The 19,032-nt window shown below is 41.6% G+C and overlaps 1 protein-coding gene across 1 annotated transcript in view; it reads right to left on the bottom strand.

Moving 5' to 3' along the window:
- Nucleotides 1-1,449: 1,449 nt before the first annotated feature.
- LOC128301767 (PTB domain-containing adapter protein ced-6) overlaps nucleotides 1,450-19,032 on the bottom strand; it is a 33,543-nt gene continuing 15,960 nt past the window's right edge. The window contains exons 3-11 of the mRNA XM_053038394.1: nucleotides 5,993-6,292; nucleotides 5,748-5,912; nucleotides 5,377-5,657; nucleotides 5,004-5,290; nucleotides 4,831-4,931; nucleotides 4,460-4,766; nucleotides 4,274-4,398; nucleotides 3,363-4,121; nucleotides 1,450-2,937 (exon numbers count right to left, since the gene is read on the bottom strand). Coding sequence (XP_052894354.1) covers nucleotides 2,872-2,937; nucleotides 3,363-4,121; nucleotides 4,274-4,398; nucleotides 4,460-4,766; nucleotides 4,831-4,931; nucleotides 5,004-5,290; nucleotides 5,377-5,657; nucleotides 5,748-5,912; nucleotides 5,993-6,136 — 2,235 coding nt within the window. The 5' untranslated portion in view covers nucleotides 6,137-6,292 and the 3' untranslated portion in view covers nucleotides 1,450-2,871. The remainder of the gene's footprint in view (nucleotides 2,938-3,362; nucleotides 4,122-4,273; nucleotides 4,399-4,459; nucleotides 4,767-4,830; nucleotides 4,932-5,003; nucleotides 5,291-5,376; nucleotides 5,658-5,747; nucleotides 5,913-5,992; nucleotides 6,293-19,032) is intronic.

Raw genomic sequence — 19,032 nt, 5'->3', positions numbered from 1 at the left:
GTATTTCATAATGATTTACTACACTGGAAATTATTACATATATAAAATAATAAATAGTTATACAAAAGTTAAATAAAATCGATAACGTTGAATTGAATAGCGTACATTGAAGACGGTTGATACCTGAAAAAGGCATAATTGAAATGAATTTGAAATGTTTGAGCATGCATTTTTCCCACTATGTAACACTAAATAACCATTTCTTTACCCATAACACTCTGCCGCACCATTTCATGGAAAGTTTTCTTCCGTTTTGGTTCGTTTCCGTAGTCACAAATCACTCCGCAGACAAATAGAACCGATGCGAACAGCCTTCTTTGCTCGATGATTTGTTGTTTTTTCCCTATTTTGCTGCTTCGTTTTGGATCTTCCAGTCAGGATCGTGTACAGTTTAATCTCGGCCACAGAACCGTACCGCGTACCGTTTGCTAGAACGACAAATTTCGCATAATTATTGCCCGTCAGCAATGTACAACATCATCATCACCATCATCATGATCATGGTGAGTGAAAGAGGCAAACAGTTTTACTGCTTTAGCCACCACAAACAGGATAACACTTATCCCACGGGCAACGAGTGACATGATAAATCGAAAGCATCACTATTATCATCGTTAGACCGAACCGCGAACGATTCCATTCAACGGTAGAGTTCCGGTCGATTACGGTAGTAAGCCGTTAAATGTCCACTTCCGCAAACACTTTACCCGCTTGCTGCAGCGAACTGTGCAGTGAAGGAAGTTTATGAATAATTTAGCAATGTTTAGGGAAAAGGAAACGGTTTTTTTTTCTTTAGCCACTGTTCCGTAATTGATGATAATTCTTGGACTTTTTGAGCATTTTGTACGTAAGGTTTGAGCAGGCTGGCTGCTAGTTGTGTAAAATGCCTTTTTTTATTTCGTTAGAACGGTCAGGCCGCGTATCGACTTATTTTTATCACGTCCTGATGGGATTTTGTCTCGGTCCTGGCGTGTGAAGGGCGATTTTGCTACTAATACACCGTCGGACCGCGCTCGTGTGAGTCGCTTTTCATTATAACAAAAAAAATTATAATCCTATATGAATTACGTTCTCATGTTGTCTTTTGTCCATGTCTTGTTAATGTTACTTGCATTATTATTAGTTTTTGCAATAATCACTACGAAACTTTTTCTTTTTTTCGTTTATTCGCTACATACTCTTCTAACATAAGTTTATATTTATAATTCCATATGTATAGATTGATATGTTTACTCAACTACGATAACAATGGCCCTACTGATTCCTTCCGAATGCTGTTTTGCTCGTTTACACAATAGCCGTACCAAAACTAACCACGCAGTATGTTAAGAAAAGCAAAAATGTAAATGGAAAACGTTGGCTACGACCCGGCCGTGATACAATTTGGAACCGAGTTTTCTCTCTGCGCTGCATCTATCAACTAGCATTACATATATTATTGCGTACCTCTATATATCTATGTGTAATGGTTCGTATTATACTGTCACAGTACTGAATCGTTTCGTGATGGGGTTTTTTTTGCTAACGCTTTAGACGTGGGCGAAGGTTACCGGACAGAAAAAGGAAAACAAACAGAAGCAAAATTCGAAACAAAAAATGATACAACACATCGAGAGAGTCAAAAACGCACAAATAACAAAAATTTACAAAGTACTAACACACTAGAGTGCACACTTGGGAAACGTTAAAGTCGAACAGTATCCAAACATTTGAGAAAAGCAACAAAAACTAGCAAATTAATTTCAAATTCTCGCTCCATAACAATTTATCTCGTCAATAACATTCTATTAGTGTGTTTTGTTTTTAAAAGCTTTGTTTTTTCTACATCTCTCTAGTTGGCTTTGTGACAAAGTTGCGAAATATGTATGTAAAATTGTACCTTTTCCCTTTTTTTGTTCATCCCATCACGAAATTTTTCAATTCTCAACACCATACACTAACGTTTGTTCTAATGCACCAATTGATTCACTAATCGGGAATGACGGGAGATTCGAAGAATAGAAAACACGAGAAACGATAAAGAAACACGTAGATCATCATTTACACATATCGAGGGAATGTTTCGTTTAGGATAATTTTACCACAGAGCGTTTTACGTTAGTGTTTGATTAAAAGTAAGTATAAATTAAGCTATCGCTTGATGGTATATTGAATATTTCCTGTTACTAGCTTAAACTCGTTCCGTTGCTAAACTAAAGTATCGAATGGAATATTGATCATTGTGCCAGATAGTACTTCCCTTTCACTCCTTTCTACTACACTTCTTTGCAAAATATTGTGCGTATGTTTTATGTTCAGCATAATGTCACCATGAAAATTCTTTTGGCATCACATTGGTTCTATACAACACTCTAATTGCGATCAAGCACTCCTTACGCGGATGTTGCCAATTCAAGCACCGTTAATTATATTGCAAAGATTATTTTTGGACACACAAATCAGAAAGATGTTATCCAAGCTATGGTCGGCAACGAGTTCCTCCAAAGAAAATGAAAAAAAAGACAGAATGGAAAAAACAAAGTATGAAGAAAACGTGTCCCTACTTAAACGGAGTACGTACAATTACTATAACAAAATACAATTCACTTCCACATTACGCAAAAGCTTGCCGCTCCATTTCCAAACAAAACAAAACAAAATTATAAACACACGGACACAAACACGGTTCTAAACATTCTCGTAACGTCTACGACCGGATTCACCGGGCGCTATGTGCGGGGCGGTTGCAACTGTTTCGCACATTACGCCATGGTTGTTGGCTGGTTTACTGTCTAAATGATGCGTTACTTGTTCGAAACAGTTTGCCTGCGATGACGACACGACACGAGATTGGCGAAGATCGTATGATTGCAGATGGACGATGGTTTGAATTTACTTCTTTAGCGGATCGAACGTATCCAACACATCGTCGGAGCTAAAGAAACCGTTCTTGGTCGTCTGGAAGTGTGTGAGAAGAGAAAAAAAGGAGTATATTAGTTGGTTGATAAATAAGCTATTCCAATGTTGGTTTTGCTACTCGGTTAGGCATATAGACGAACACACGCGACGACGACAACAACACGAAAAAAATATTGCGGACAAAAGAACACACGATGTGACGATCGAGGACACTTAATTAGTAAATCCACATGAAATATTAATTATAACACAACAACAAAAAAACGGAATGTAAATGCGGTGATTAATACATTCTATGGAGTTTATGGAGTAGTTAATGACAATTAACATTAACATTAACATATGATTTTGTTTTACGAAGACAGTACAGCTACAACGACAATAAACAGCAATAAACAGCGCGACACAAACTAGACATGTACGTTGATGCACCGTGTGGGGTAGGCTATGCATCAACGCGTTACCTTCATCTCGGGTTGGAGTAGCACGGGGCCACCACCGGCCCGGCGCAAGCGAACCCCACCACTATAGTTAGCATCCCCGAGGCTACCACCGATGGATTTAAGTGTTCCGAGCGATGGCTTATGAAGACGGTCCTGCTGGAACGAGGACTGACGCTTCACGCTGCGGCTGTTGATGCTTAAATCTTTCTTAAACTCGTTAAAAGCCGATAAAGCAAAATCTTCAAACAGCGCCTCAGAAGCGTGAGCCTGTTCGTTCACCGGACCGGATGAGATGTGAACCGATTGGTTAGTGTCGGTATCGGATGCAAGGGCCGCAGGGGCCGTAATGTTAGCACTGTGTGCCATTTCACCATCGTCCCCATCGAACGATGTAGGCTGTGAGACCGTACCGGTATTAGTGGTTAACCGTTCCTTATCACTCGCGTTTTTGAACACGTCGTATGCGGCGGCCTTGTGCTGCACGGCAGCGAGCGGATTGCTGTTGCGGATGGCCGCCGCGAACGGATTCAATTTAGAGGCCAGATTTGCAGCGGTTCCGGCGGTGTTGCTGGTTGGGACGGTTGGTTCATTAAAAGCGCCCGACCCGTTGCAACCCGCACCGTACGCAAGGATCGAATCGAGATGATACGAATTTTTGCTCAGTACGTTCACCTCTTGCGCGAATGGACCGAATCCCGATTTGAGGTTGGCCGAGTTGACGGAGCACGTGTGATCGTTTAGCATATGGGAGGACGATTCTTCCGTCGTTGCTGTCGAATCCTGTCCGAGAGTTAGTAAAGGAGTTAGCGAGGAAATGTTACTCGAGAGGTACTTTGTCCTGCCCTAGGCAAGAAGAATTTGAATACTGACTGGTATGTATTGTTGTTTCCTAAAAAAAATATATACGTTTACCGGCAACGCACAATACTTACATCACTACCCTGCGGATTAAATGGTACCGATCCGAATAGGTCCTGGTACGCGCTACTTCCGTTGGTTGTTCCGTTGCTCTGTGGTACCGTTCGTCGCGGAGCGGACTTCGCTGGTGGAGGAGCCACTAAAAGGAAATTAAATATAAATTACTCGTCTTGCTGGAAATAAAGCGGACCAACGCTTACAAATGGGAGGAGGACTGTTCGGAGCGCCAAATCCGTTCGTGACAGCACCGTTGCCGTTGGTGAATCCATTGTTGTGACCGTTGTTGGTGACACTGCCAAAAAGCTGCTGACCAAGGGTGGCATTCGCAGGTTTTGGTGGCTCAAAGCCGAACAGATCGTTGCTGATCTTGTTACCGCCACCAGTGGAGATACTCGAGTCAGTGTCTGGTGCACGCGGATCGAAATCACTGTCCGAGTCTGAGTTCAGAAGCAATCCCTCCAGCTTCGTACCGACCGATGGTTTGAGTGCTTCTAGCGTGTTGTTAATCTGTCAAGAATACAAACCACGTGTAAATTACTATTCTCAAACCAAGCATCAATGTTTGGCTTACTTGATTCTGAATGTTTCTCGGCGGTACCATCGGTGCAAAGTGTTTTGGTGACGTTTCGATCAACAGTTGATCGTCATTGTTCGGTAACGAGACATCAATGCCTGCAACAAATCAATTAGATATAAATATTGTGATCGATAAAAAGAAAACAATTACTGGCAGTTTTATCTCACCCAAATCCGGCGTCTTGCTGCCATTGACATTATGGTTGTTACTGTTAATGTTGTTGTTATTGCTGCTGTAATTGTTATGGCCTTCGACACCATTTTCTAGCGCTGGTACATCACAAATATCTCTGAGGCCCATCTTCAGCAGCAGTTTCTCCAGTTCCGCTTTCGATACCAGCTCCGATAGATCACGCAGCCGTTGCCGGTAGGCGGTGATCGTGTGTTCCAGCTGTTTTTTCTGCGCGAGAAGTTTGACCGACTCAAGCGATTTGCCACTATCGCTGACGTAACGCCTGTGAACGAATGTGGGGATGGGGGATTCGAGTGTTACAAAAATCGTATTGTTTTATTGCACAAGTTTGGTGCAGCGATTACGAACCGGTAGGCCAAATCGAACGCTTGCCCGATCGTGAGCGTTATGTCCGAGGCGAGCTTGTTCGAGATGAACACGAAACATTCGTGCCGGTCCTCAGTACCGTTGCTGGTGGTGGAGTTGTTCGAGCTGTTCGTATCATCGACAGAACTTATAGAAGCCGTGGTCGTTGCCGCCGTGCCGGTTTTGGCGATGAAGCTAAAGAATTTCTTAACGCCCTTCTCGTCCGCGCAGTAGGATATCTTGTGCAGCGGAAACTGGTGCATGATAGTCAGTGATCGTGGTTCCTGCAAGTGGACGGTGAAGATGTATAAGTATGGTGGTCATTGATATGGCACGTACGGTACGGTCAACCAGCAACTAGCAACTCTACCAACCTGTATTGCTACACCGTCCACACTGATGGTGATTTCGACCTTCTTCGTCTTCACATTACCACCGCCCTCTGCCTTCTTCATCTGCTGTGTGAACTGCAGCCTCCGGATGGCTTCCTTGACAACTTCGATACCCTTTGGCTGCTCCACGGGAGTGCTACCGAGGTACTGCAAAGGAACAAAGAACAGCAGATTACAACTCTGGGGCGAATGGTTGTGGTGAAGGTAGTGGGTAAAGCGCAACTTACTTTGACTAGATAAGCGACGTGCCCGTTGACGAGCACATCTGGCGCGTGCAACCAGTTGCGGCCGTTTTTTGTGTTCTTGGCATCGTTTCCGTTTTGGTTGGAGTTGGAGTTCTGCTTGTTCCAGAACATTAGCGTGGAAGCCATGTTGGGCCACGGGATCGGTGCACGTATTTGTCACGTATAGCGCCGCCAAGCTGCTGTAAGCCGCCGTAGGTACGGAGCACGCACGTGTCTTCCTAGTTGTGCGCTGGAGCCTAAACACCGAACAGCCCCGGTCACCGTCCGCTGCGTAACTGATCTCTGCAATGAGGCAATACAAGCGTGAAAGGAAGTTAGATGGGAGCTGTTGTTGTTCCGCAATTAGCTACAGCATGATAAGCAATAACCACAACACAATGACGACACTAATGTATGCATGATTGCGAGCGTATATATCGGAACGTGGAATAAGCAGGGTACGTACTGCAACTAAGTCCCTTGCTGCTCTAACGGCAGACGTCCCTGCGTATCCAATATAGGCAAAACCCACTGGAACTGAAACTATCGGGACCGTCATCGGGTGAATGTGTCTTCCAGCAGAAGAAAGCTGGAGGCTGTCTCGTTTCCTATTGCGATAAACATCCTATCACACTGGAAGCGCCAGCGTGTCGACGGCGCACTGGCGACTTGGGCGTCGAGCGTCATTCGAACAGGACGCTCAAATTACAAACCCATTACTGCATAAACAGCATCCAGCATCTAGCTGGTGCGTCATCATGTTTTTTTCACCCTCCCCCTTCGATCGAAACCGATCGATCGTATTACGTCTGCCGGATGCCATCAATTGTCGGGTTCTGGTTTGTGTTCTCAAGGCTCTCGCGGCTGAGGTTTCAACCGTTCTGATTACGCGGCACCAACCACATTTAATGGCGACCGTTGGCGATGGCTCCGTTGCCTTTGAATGTCGCGCGGTACAAACGATAAGTATGCATCCTCCCATGATGTGAATACTAATGAAGTGTCTCGGGGAGTTGGGAAATACCCCGTACCAGTTTTTGTTGTGGTTCTGATACGACACGGTGCTCATGGTTACGTTAGAGCATGTTGAAAAATAGAACAAGCCTGATTACTCCGTGAAGAGATCAACACAACTCTTAAATCACATTATTCAAAAAGAAGTATTTATGGAAAATTTATAATAAATTAACAAGTACATGTACGTCCAGCAAGTCAACTTCATTATTACTTATCATTAGAAACACTAGCATTCTACAAGATTAAGCGAGTCTGACAAGAACACGATCGTCCAATAAACTGACGCTCGCAACAAAGAACATTCACACTTTTTAAACCACATTCCGGTTTACTGTGCAGCTCATTACTTTTCTCAATAACTTCCTTTATGAGTCCAGTGCTTGCGTTTACACAACCGACACCTGCAGAGCACACTTCGTCACAAATAGCATCACTTGCTGCTGCAGGAATAATCAAACGGTTTAGAGGGTGGGGGTTTTGTTTTTACTGATTCTCGTCGCACTAGACGCGGTTTGTATTTTCAGCACGCACGTCATCTGTACGACGCACGTCAAAACAACGAAACGAACAGTTACTGTGTGCAGTTAAGATCTTATTCACCCGGTCGTAACTGTCGAAACGAGACGACGGCGCAACCAATAAGAAGCAAACACTGAGTCAATTGTGGGATGCATTGTGGCATTCAATTTGTTTAACTCATGTGTGCGCACGTGTGCTTGTTTTGGGGTAAACCTCAAAAGACCAACAATGAAAGCGTGTGCAAAACACAATCGGCAGTAAAATGGCTTCCTTAGACCAATTTATGCTGTTGTAGCATTTGGGATGTAAAAATGTGGTAAAACTGCAGCATACTTTGATGCATTGTCGTTCGTGTTGTGGTGAAAATGGGCCATTCTTGTCAGAAATTAATGTCAGTTCTCAGGTAATCTTTTTATGACATTTTATTTTATGCATCTGTTAAATAGCACCTAAGAATATCTTCAGTCCTACATCAGGGCTTCCACTGACTTCCACCTAAGATCGGTTAAGTTGATTGTGAGAACGAAATAACGCAACATTGTGTAGCTTCTCGCTTGTGATAGTTCATATAAATATAACAAAGCAGATAAGTATCAACGTCTTAAAATATATTAAACTAAAATAATGCGCTAGGAATACCTAACTTACTCCCAAATATAATGTATGCAACCATCGCTCGATGCAACCCCTAGTACGTATGGTCACGGTCACCCAATTAATAATGCCGGCCAAATGAGATGAACTGCGGGCTGTGTGTTGCAATAGCGCGAATGCATTTGGCAAGCGACCACAGAAACTCGAGCACTAAAACGTTACCTCAATTTCCGTGCAGGAGCTTTTTCCCAGCCTGCCCTCTCCGACGACTGGGCGCATTTGTGCTTTTGGCATTGGATTTCACCTCTCGTTCGGATGAGCTAACGTTACCACAACCGCCGACACGCCGGACAGGGTAGGCAGGTTACGGCAGCCGTGGAATGATCGTGGTGCCCAATCCGTATACCGTGCTACCGTTTTTCTCAAGGTTACCAGCGCTGAACACCGGTTACTCATGGTTGCAGTAATTATAAAACCCCAAATCAAACACCCTCCACATCACTCCACCCCACGACGGTTCCGTTTCATGCCTAAAGCTATGGGCCACCATCGGTTCAAGTATGTAGGGGTGGTACACCCCCAACAAATCGTGTAAAAAGCAACCAAAAAAAAACGGAATGATGACCAAATTTCAATCACGGTTGAATTTGGTCTGGTTGTTGCTCTTGCAAGCTTGCAAGCATCCGAAGTGTTACGCTAATTTGCTAATTTGATTATGAATTCAAGAGCGAAAAGCAACACCAAATTCAATGGAATCGCATTTAATGACACCGGTCAGCGTTAATGAGACACACCATGGGTCCACAAACGTATCATTCGACTGCATCTGCTTTCGCACTGTAGCTCGGGGATGTGTTACGACAGCAGAAGTTTAGTTTATCTGACAGTTTTCATTATACCGATGAGAAATTTCAATTCAAAAAGATAGAAGCGAATGAAAGGCTTTTCTTTTTGACAGATTTCTGTGAAAATTCACGATGAATTGATGATTCAATGAAAGAGGTTGATTGCTAAGCGCCACATAGACTCACTGGACACGTTAGGTGCTGTTATGGTGTCGAATGATAGTAGGACTAGGTGACTTTTCTAGCAAGCAATGCACAAGTGGTGAACAGTGACATAAGACCTTTGTCAAACTCACCATAATTTTTGGCATAACAGTTCGTTAATTTTCTGATTAAGTTAACTGAAATACGCTGGAACATCTTTTGCAGAATTTTCTGGTCCTTCATAGCCATCAGCAGTTTGTTTTCAATTAGAATAACATTTGCTTTTATGCTAACAACAAGCTTAGAATCTACAATCTTTGAAAATCAACTCTGTGACCAGATCCTAACCTGTTGCTTCCCCAGACAATAGGTCTATAAAGAAGGGCAAAGGTAAAACGATATAAATTAAAGTCTGTTATAACTATTAAAGACCATTAAAATTCACAATATCGCCCAATTCACAATAATTAATTTAATTAAAATTCACAATATCAAATTCACAAAAAAATCTCTCATTAAGTTATATTTTCATGTAGTAATTCTTAATGGGAGACGTACTGCCTGCTAAACTTTTTATCTTATTGATACAAATGATATTCCATTGGGTTTGGGGTTTTACCAAACTCTATGCCTTTTTGTTCCCACGATTAGTTTCGCTCTGTTCTCAGAATTTTTTTCAATGAAGATTATTCATTCGATCTATGAAAAATATCGGTGAAATTATTTAATGAAAATCCGATGATCTCGGTTCTAGATAAATACAACTGGGCTATGGTTTCTTTTTTGAGAAGTATTGTAATTTGGTATTAGGGCTCAGGAATTAAGTTTCAAAGAAATTAAATAAGTTTAATAAGGTATAAATAACTATCAATAACTAACAAATAATAATAATAACTAATAATAACATAAATGATCAGGACTATTGCTGTAGTGAAATATATTTTTAGTCTTTTCCATTATTAATCTAAAAAGAGTATTGTCCAATCAATTATACAACGATGTGTTTCATGAAGTTATGACCCTATTTTCATATCCGCCACTGTACTTTCTAGTATTTAGTAGTGTTACTGACCCTCTACTAGAATCATTATAAGAATTACATTTGAAAAGTGGAAAGTGATTAGGTTTTTATTTGATTATTAATTAATGCATCAGAATTATTAATTAACCTCACTCGAATTTTTATCCGCAAATCTTTGCTTGTTTTAAGTATGTGAAGAGGCAGGTTACATATCAAGTAATGATGGTTCTCTAGTTTCTCAAGTTCTGGTTCTTTAGTTTATTAGCACTTCCCAAAGGTTCCCTTAAACTTCCGTCTACTAGGCCAGCGACATTCGACTACGGCCCGAGAGACAATCGTCAAATTTTACTCCATGTTACTTTTCTATCCTAGCTTAGATATTCACTATTAACCTATTACGTACACCTGATATCCGAAGCCGCCCAATAAACAGTTAAAAGAAAGTGTACGTTTCGTAATCCCGGATATGTCCTTACAGCATGCGCAATGCTCCTGTCGAGTGGTCAATACACGGTACCTCTGTATGCAAATTGGAATAAGCATGACATTGTGACAAACATGGCAAAGGCTAATTGAAATGAGAGGTTGTATTATAATATGGCCCAAAAATAATGACTAATGTCATGCATTACGAAAGTGTAAAAGCTACCGATAGAAAGCAACTCTTCCGTGCCTTGGAGGTGAAAATGAAACTCACGGCACGTACAGCAGTGCTGCCAAACATTCAAACCCTTGCCAACCTCCAACGCCGCGTACCGTTGCGTTCCAGGCGCGTATAATGCGGTGTCGTGTCCAATTGTCCAACTATCTTCACATTTATTCATTCGCTCCAATTGATTAAGCACGTACGGATACGAATGGGGTGAGATGGGTGCACATAGTCGGTGGACATCTTGTGGGTGATTATCGTCGTTTAAGATAGCGCTATTTGGTGCATGTTTGTGGCCGATCGCAAAGCCGGTACACGACAGCATGCTCGACCCCAAAAATGGAGCGTGTGTGCTCCACGTTGTCATCATTGGCGAGAATTGGAGTGTACTTATGGAGGAGCATCATTATCGGGTTAGGTTTCTATTTATACACAGCAAAATAGAAGTTCAAAGTGGGGAAGTAGTAGGACACTGCGCACGACAAGGGAAGGTTGTCCGCGATCACTAGGATATGATGTTCTTCATGGTTGTTGATGGTTATTTTTGTTAGTACCTCCACAACACCGCACGTTGTCCGAGTTGATGTTTTTGAGATCCATCACCTCCCGGAACGGACAGCTGAAGGATGTACTACTTATCGGGCTAGTGAGCGCGATGGCGCAACAATAACAGTAAGCCATCATCACATTCAAACGCGTGACCGCACCGTGTACTGCGAGACCTGATGTTGTTTGTGGTCATAAAAATTATGCTCGGTGATTGAAATGATCAGGATCACTTCACATCGGAAGACCTTTGGCCCGGGAGTTCGCGCCTGCCGGTGCCGTATGCGGTGGTGTGGTATAATCGTGTTAAACCATTTGAACTGATTTGAGCTGTTGAAGATGGGACCGAGGAACAAAGGAGATGGTTGATCTGTTGTTGATTGGATTGTTCGGTTGTTCGGAACTGGCACGCAGGGAGGCGGAAGGAAAAGTTGTTGATAAGAATAATTTAAACGAATCCATCCATAGTCCGCCAACGGAACAAGATGCACTGTGAACATCGGTGTTGCTTGCCAGTGTGATAGGAGCAGTCTGCATTGTGCAATGGAGTTGTTTTGGTATGTCTGACAGTTGCACTGGGGTTGGAAGAAGAAAATGCATTTTGAGATAGGGAACTAGATAGAATGGAAGTCAACAATCATTCATTCATGTGATGTATGAATGGATTTGTACAGAGCAAAACAAAAAACAAGAATAAGATGAATTCTTCTGAGATCTCCAGTAAAAAGCCAAGTTCTCGTTAATCATAGCTTTGCAAAATTGAAGCACTGTTAAAGGCAATGAAATAATCAGTACATAGAACAAAACGTAATTGCATACACGAGTCTGCTGATGGCTGCACGATAGTGTTCTCTTTTTCATGTACCACCACAAGCATCATCTGCATTGGAAGGTCAACTACGCACACCCCATGAAGCTTGCAATTAAGTATATCCTTCTACAAGAATAATTTTCCTAAGTGATTATATCACTTACTGTCCAATTTCGCACTTGACCATTTTTGCACTTGGAGACGTCGTAAACCAAGGACATATTACGCTGGGAGCATCATCATGCTTATGGCTTGCTTAATTACGGTAGCTTCACGCTGCACAAGAAGTTTTTTTCTCTCAGTTCTTCTTGGCTTAACGTCCCAGTTCAAAGCATCGTGCACCCCTGTCATGGAATGAAATTACTAGACTTGTTATTAAGTATGTACAGGCAGTCCCCGAGATATGCAGTTGCTGTTATATGCGAATTCGGAAATACGCGTTTCTTGGAAATTTGACAGCAGAGTAAGTTTACAACACAAAATTTAGTATCTAATAGTATCTAGTACAGGCAGTCCCCGAGATACGCTATTATAGCGGACCGCTATAACGCGGGAAAAATCCGCGTAACTCAAATTTCCGCGTAAGCCGAATCCTGGTGCAATTTCGTTTATACTTCAAAGTCACAGGGTCGACTTGTTTATCTGCACTTCATTTATTCAGCGAATCAGATGATTTTTAGAAAGAATACAATAAAATAAGATAAAAACAAATTTTTTATATGACACAGAGTTTTATTTTCGACAAATTTTTCACCTTTTTGCTTCGATGTTATGCTATAAACTAGCTCAGTTGTCTTACTTCCAAAAACCGCGTATCTCGGGTACTGCCTGTATTTAGTATAAGTATTTAGTAAAAGGGTGAAAAATTGCTCGAAAATGCCTCTTTGTGACATATAAAACATTTATTTGTAATTATTGTTAATGTTTTATTTCATCGCCTTAATTGCTAAACTACCTAAGTGAGGTACTCTAACAGCGTACCACAGTATTTGGAGCCCTAACAGCCTGTATTTGGAGATAAGTATAGACAGTTCCCGAGATACGCTGTGATAGAGGACAGCTATAATCCGGAAAAAACAGCGTAAGTCGAATCCTGGTGCAATTTCGTTTATACTTCAAAGTCACTGAGACGACTTCCTTCTCTGCACTTAATATAATCAACAAATTGTGCGTTTTTGAAAGAATAGATTAAAATCAAATAAAACCAAATGTTTTATATGAGAAAGGAAGGTATTTTCGACCAAATTATCACCTTTTTGCCTACATTTTGTGCTATAAATTAATTCATCTGTCAAATTTCGAACGTATCTTTGATTCTGCGTATAAGAGGTACCAAGTATCTCGGGCACTACCTGTATGTTGCTTCAAGCTTTAATGGGAGCAACATCTAGATGAGATTCGAACCAAGACTTTCGGTGTACTAAATCAACTGTCGATTCACATCAATTGTCAATGCTCACTATAAGATGGTTTTGTAGGGGAACGGATGGAAAACAACATTCAGCTTTTATAAAATATTATTATTTGTGAAACATCATCAGGCTACGTATATGCATTGGATGTGATATAATGCTTCTTATTTTACGATTTAACGATCCCTGTATCAAATATACAATCTAACGTTCGTTGAAACTTGTGAATGAATGCTAAAGAAACGATCGCGAGCGAGTCAACTCCCAAACCGGAATTCATTCCCGAGCTGTTTCGTTCGGTGTCCTCGCTTCTTAACCCGCAGTGGGCAAAAACAAAACACTACCACCACCCCGGGTGGGGTACCTAAAAGCCCAGCGTCTTACGGTGGACCACGATGACCCGCAGGAAAATGAAAACCGGAAATTTCATAATTCGCTCCAATCACGACGGTACACCCCAGCCGAAGTAGCATCGCTCGGGTAACTTCTTGTACCACACGAATGTATCGAAGGTACGAACCCAACACCCTGCATGTTCGCCTGCCTGCGCCACCACTGCGGGAGGGGAGCCCTTGTTTGGAGCCCTTCGACCAACTGGCGTGGTAGAGTGTTTGTCTAGCGCTGGTACAAATATACTAGAGGCGAACCACCTCGACCATAGTGCGGTTCCTCATCACTTTCTCCTTGGAATAGGAGGGGGGAGTGCTTGCTCCGTACGGTGTGCGCGGGGGTTGTTTTGCTCGTCTACACTTGCGCCTCCAGCGTGCGTCTTCGGCGTTACCCTCACAACATCATCGACTGACCGTGGTGGCGTGGCGAGGGAAGAGAGAATGATGGCGCGCGCGCGCACACACGGTATGATTACGCCGCAATAACATACCGCATGCGCCATCATAGCCACAAATGCCCTACCTATCCTTTGGGGGGATGTTTTAGTGCCAAGACATGAATGCGTCGTTCGGGTGTAATGTGTAGTAGCGCTGGTTGCTTCTACCTTCTTTTTTTTGTTGGCCGATGCCATCGAAAGCATTGCACGGTGGTTTTTCCTTTTCGCTTTCGATGCCAAACACAATGAGTTGAAACCGGTGGTTATGGACGTGCATGTGCGGGACTCTGAAAGGTCTATGAAACAATTGTCATGGGCGAGATACCGTGAGAAGGGAGGCATTTCTTTGAAAGCAATATTTTTATACACAATTTGTAAAGCACGTCTTAACAAAACTCAAATGAACATTAAAGGCTCTTTTAATTAAAAAGCTCTTTGTTAAAAAGTTACCCATAGCATTTTTCCTCCAAATTTCCCAAAAACAAGCGAGTCGGTTTTTGATTCACTCATCTGAAAAGAAGCATTTTGTAAACAATTTTCTGTAGTTGCATGGTGCCAAGTATGGGCCACATGGCTAGAGAGGTAGATTTCCCAATTTATTATCCACTGCGAGGTGGGGCCAGTGGTGTGTTGGTAGCTGCGCCGGTCATCACACGACAGGACTGGTCCAAAATCCCAATTGGACTAATCCCTCGTATGCAGGACTAATTTCTCAGCTATGGGAAAAGCAAGGTCGAATAAAGGTAGAAATGGTTGACCTCTTGAGATTGTTGTTGCTGATATAGAAGATCCTATACAAGACCGGATCAATAACATGAAAATGTTCTTTGTCATGATGGAGAATTGTTGATTCGCTGCTAGGTTCATATTCTGATAGTTTTTCTCTAAAAAAAATATTTCAAACAAATCGATTGGACTCGATTTCGTTCCCCGCAGATAGTTTGATCACTCGGGAGCTCATAATACCTCTACTGGCATTAGGATGCTTACCACACCATAACAATAAATTTCCTGGAACGTGTGAACTTACTTATAAACCCAATAACAAAAATAATCAAAATCCTAGCGCCACATCACTTACACGCTACACCGAAGCATAAACTCCGACATAATACAGCGAAAAGCGGTACCGATACGGACCAGTTGACTCACAGTTGATGGAAATCGGCGTGGAAAAAAACTTGCCCACTATAACGTCCATCCACGTTGTGAGTGACGTGAGAGTGATAAGCTGCAGGCTGCTGCCGTTACTTCTACCAGCCGCCCTCTGACACCGAACGGAGACCGGGTGCATACTTCTTCCTGATGCGGTGACGCGATCGAGTGCGCCCATCTTATCTTGCCGTCTAACGCGCTATTTGTGGCGATTTCATGTGCAAGGAAGGAGCGCATACTCATGCCGGGGCCCGTGATAGTACGGACGGGAGTACTAATAATCACATTAGCAGTAAGGGTAACGTTGTGTTTGATGGGACGTAAACTAGTTTACTTGCATGCCACAGCCGATGCAATCAGTCCTTTCGACTGTGGCGTGATTTTACTTCCTGTTCCCGTTCGGTAGCATGCCAGGGTGCCATTTCGAGATGGGGTTTGCCGTACGAGAGTTTGCTAATTCCAGTGGCATTAAAATACGTAGGATTGTATATTGCATATTTCAGTTCAACTAAAAAAAAATAATTTGTAATGAAAAGGTTTTTGCAGGAACATTGCACTAATCATCGCTGCGTTCACAGCGCTGGGAAGACGACGCGCGCATGTCAAACCACCCATCGAGATTGCCCATTTCGATTAATCGTGCAGAAGATGAGCAGCGGAAACAACCCCATGACATTGTTCCGGTACACCAGGCTCTCTAACCCCCAAACGCAGGGGAACGAAAATTGACATCTTCACAATGCAACGGTGGCGGCAAAGCAAAAAAAAAAACCCGAACCAGGTCACTGTTTCGCAGCATAAAAGGTTGGGTAGCAAAACGAATCGAAGAAAGTGGGCCTACAAAGAAAGGAGATGACAGCAATTTAATGAAACGATCGTGACCTGAAGATTATGGTCGCTCGGGCTGAGAGTAGCATGTTAAGCAGCTGAAGTTGTTCTCTTCAAATGAGTGTATTTTACGATCGGAAATTGAACTCTAAAATTTCTTTAAAACGTAGAAGAATTGTAGTTGTTTTAGTAAAGCTACGTAGTGGTAAAATAATCATTTGTTGTCGGAATCCATTCTAGCGGCAACAATTACTTCATTTATAACTACTTCCTGACAGTCATTGTCGGCGCATTCAGATTATCAGAGTGGGTAATATATTACACCAAGCACGTCGCCAGCATACAGCACAGTCTCCTTAGCAAAAGAAAGAACTAAAACGCTGCCCTTGAGCGTACGTGACTAAGCCCGAGAATAGAACCGTTGGTAATCGTTCAACAGTGAGCGAATGATTTATTAAAAATTCATTACCTGTCACTCATCGATTTATGAACGAATACGAAATGAATGAAACTCAAAGGTTATACAATTTAGTAATCACACGTTTGTTGCTTTTTGTCCTAATCAAAGACCCCGAGCGTTGATGCATTCGTGCAAAGAGACACGCTGTACAAACAATAAGCATAATTGCTGATGCAGTTGCATTTAGTCACGCTTGAATTGGGTAGAAATCGTGCAAAGGTTGTACTACGATTTACTTTGGTGCGAATAACATAGAACAAATGATTGAGTAAGCAAAAATAAATAGAGAAAATGAGCTCAATATTAATATGATGCATTATGAATAAGTAGGTTTAAGTCATATACTTGTTTACAGGTTTCTTAAAACAACGATAAAAGAGAACCTAACTATAAAAGTTTCAAAGTAATCGCTAAAATTTAATGATCGTATTATTTAAAATCGTATATTCTATGATCTATTAGAAGAGTATGTTGAAGTGAAGCGTTCATTTGTCATTTGTTGTTGTAAGTTTTTCAAGTTCGTCAATGATACAAGTACCAAATTAAGACGCCTAATGGATGCAGTGGCGTATTTAGGAATGCGGAGGCTCTGAGCAACAATAATTTTAGGGCCCCTAATAAAAATGTTTGTATTATTAAATATATCTTACGTTTTATTTGAAAAATATGGGAAATACCTGTAGTTCATGTTTTTCCTTAATTTAATTCAAATATTCCATTATTTTCAAACTTATTGATTTTATTTTTTTTTTTAAGTTTAAATCTGCATTTAAAGGAAAAGAAAAAAAATGATTCTATTCTTTTTGGACATCATTTGCAACTGTATTTAATAATGTTTCAAATATTATACTGTTCTATAAGTATGAGTTAAATATGTTTGCGCCTGACTTTGCTAATGGCGAATTCTTGAATAATTTTCTCTGTATCTAGTTGATTTAATAAATCTTGCTCTACATACAAAAGTGCTAAATTGTTTAGCTTTTATGCTCCTAGTGTATTCCTCAAATATAGTTTAGACGTTTTATGGAGTGGAGAACGATCTTTCCGCTGAAGCATTTGACATTGGGATGGTGAAGAAAATTTTCAATAATATCTCAATATTTAGAAAAAAAAAAGCGTAACAATGCGTCTTGTTATTCTATGCATTTCCTGAATGTTCAGTTCTGAACTTTGAATTGTGTCCTTATCTTTCTTGAAATGTAAGTAATGTTCTAATTCATCACCTCGCATTTGTACATCAATATCATCATTATAAGTTCTTTTTACGACTGGGATCTGCGTTGAATACTCATATTGCAATCAAATAATGCACTGAAGGGTTCTAAAACAGATTCATACTTTTTGGCTCGAACAATTGTGCACACATTTGCTGTGCTCGCCTCCTGGCGCGGAATGGTCTAGCCCAAGATCGGGGCATTCTTAGAACAGTAGATCAGTAGACTTTGTCTTATGAAATTATCTCGGATTTTACCTTGCTTACTGCGTAGCTTGCTTATTCCAATTTTTGCCTAACCCGCTTCCTGAAAAAGGTAAGTCCTCAACTCTCGACCTGTCTCAGTTTGGGACCTCCGTCAGCTCGGGGCCCCCGTCAGCTCAAGGCCCCCCGCAATTGTTTAGTTTGCTTACCGTTAAACCCGCCACTGAATGGATGTACCTAATCGCCTTGAAACCGATCTAACATTTAGAGCACATGCAATGGACCACGAAGCGGATCTAGTACCGGATTAGTAAGTAAGTAATGCATCTAATCTAAGTAACAGACTGAAAGTATTGTTAGAAAATTAATGAAAAAGACTATGTAGTATTTATCTGATTGTAATCTTTTCTAGTTATGTCTAAAGTAGAGCTTTAATCATGTTTTATTGTGCTCTCCAGCATCAGATTGCTGCTATTCATTACACCATACCAAATGTGTTCAGATCGTATCATGCATCTTAACGAAAAATATAACAGTTTCACCAATCCATCCGTGTCGATCTGTTGCTGCACAGTTGCATCAAAAAACAAAATGTGCAATTTTCATCATTTTCTCACTCCCTGGACAGCGGAGGTGTTGTTGAATAGGCGAAACGGGCTTTTATGATCGAATGGTGTGTTGTGCATAGATCATCCTATATGCGAGAGATGGTAATGCAATGCACATGGAGAGAACAGTTTTGTCAGAAGCGTAAAGATGAAAATGTTGCTAATCCGTCCGCATTTCTGTAGCACGCGAT

Source organism: Anopheles moucheti, chromosome 3 (assembly GCF_943734755.1).
Source record: "Anopheles moucheti chromosome 3, idAnoMoucSN_F20_07, whole genome shotgun sequence".
NCBI lineage: Eukaryota > Metazoa > Arthropoda > Insecta > Diptera > Culicidae > Anopheles > Anopheles moucheti.
Note: the sequence above shows the minus strand (reverse complement) of the source record. Positions and strands in the feature narration are given on the sequence as shown.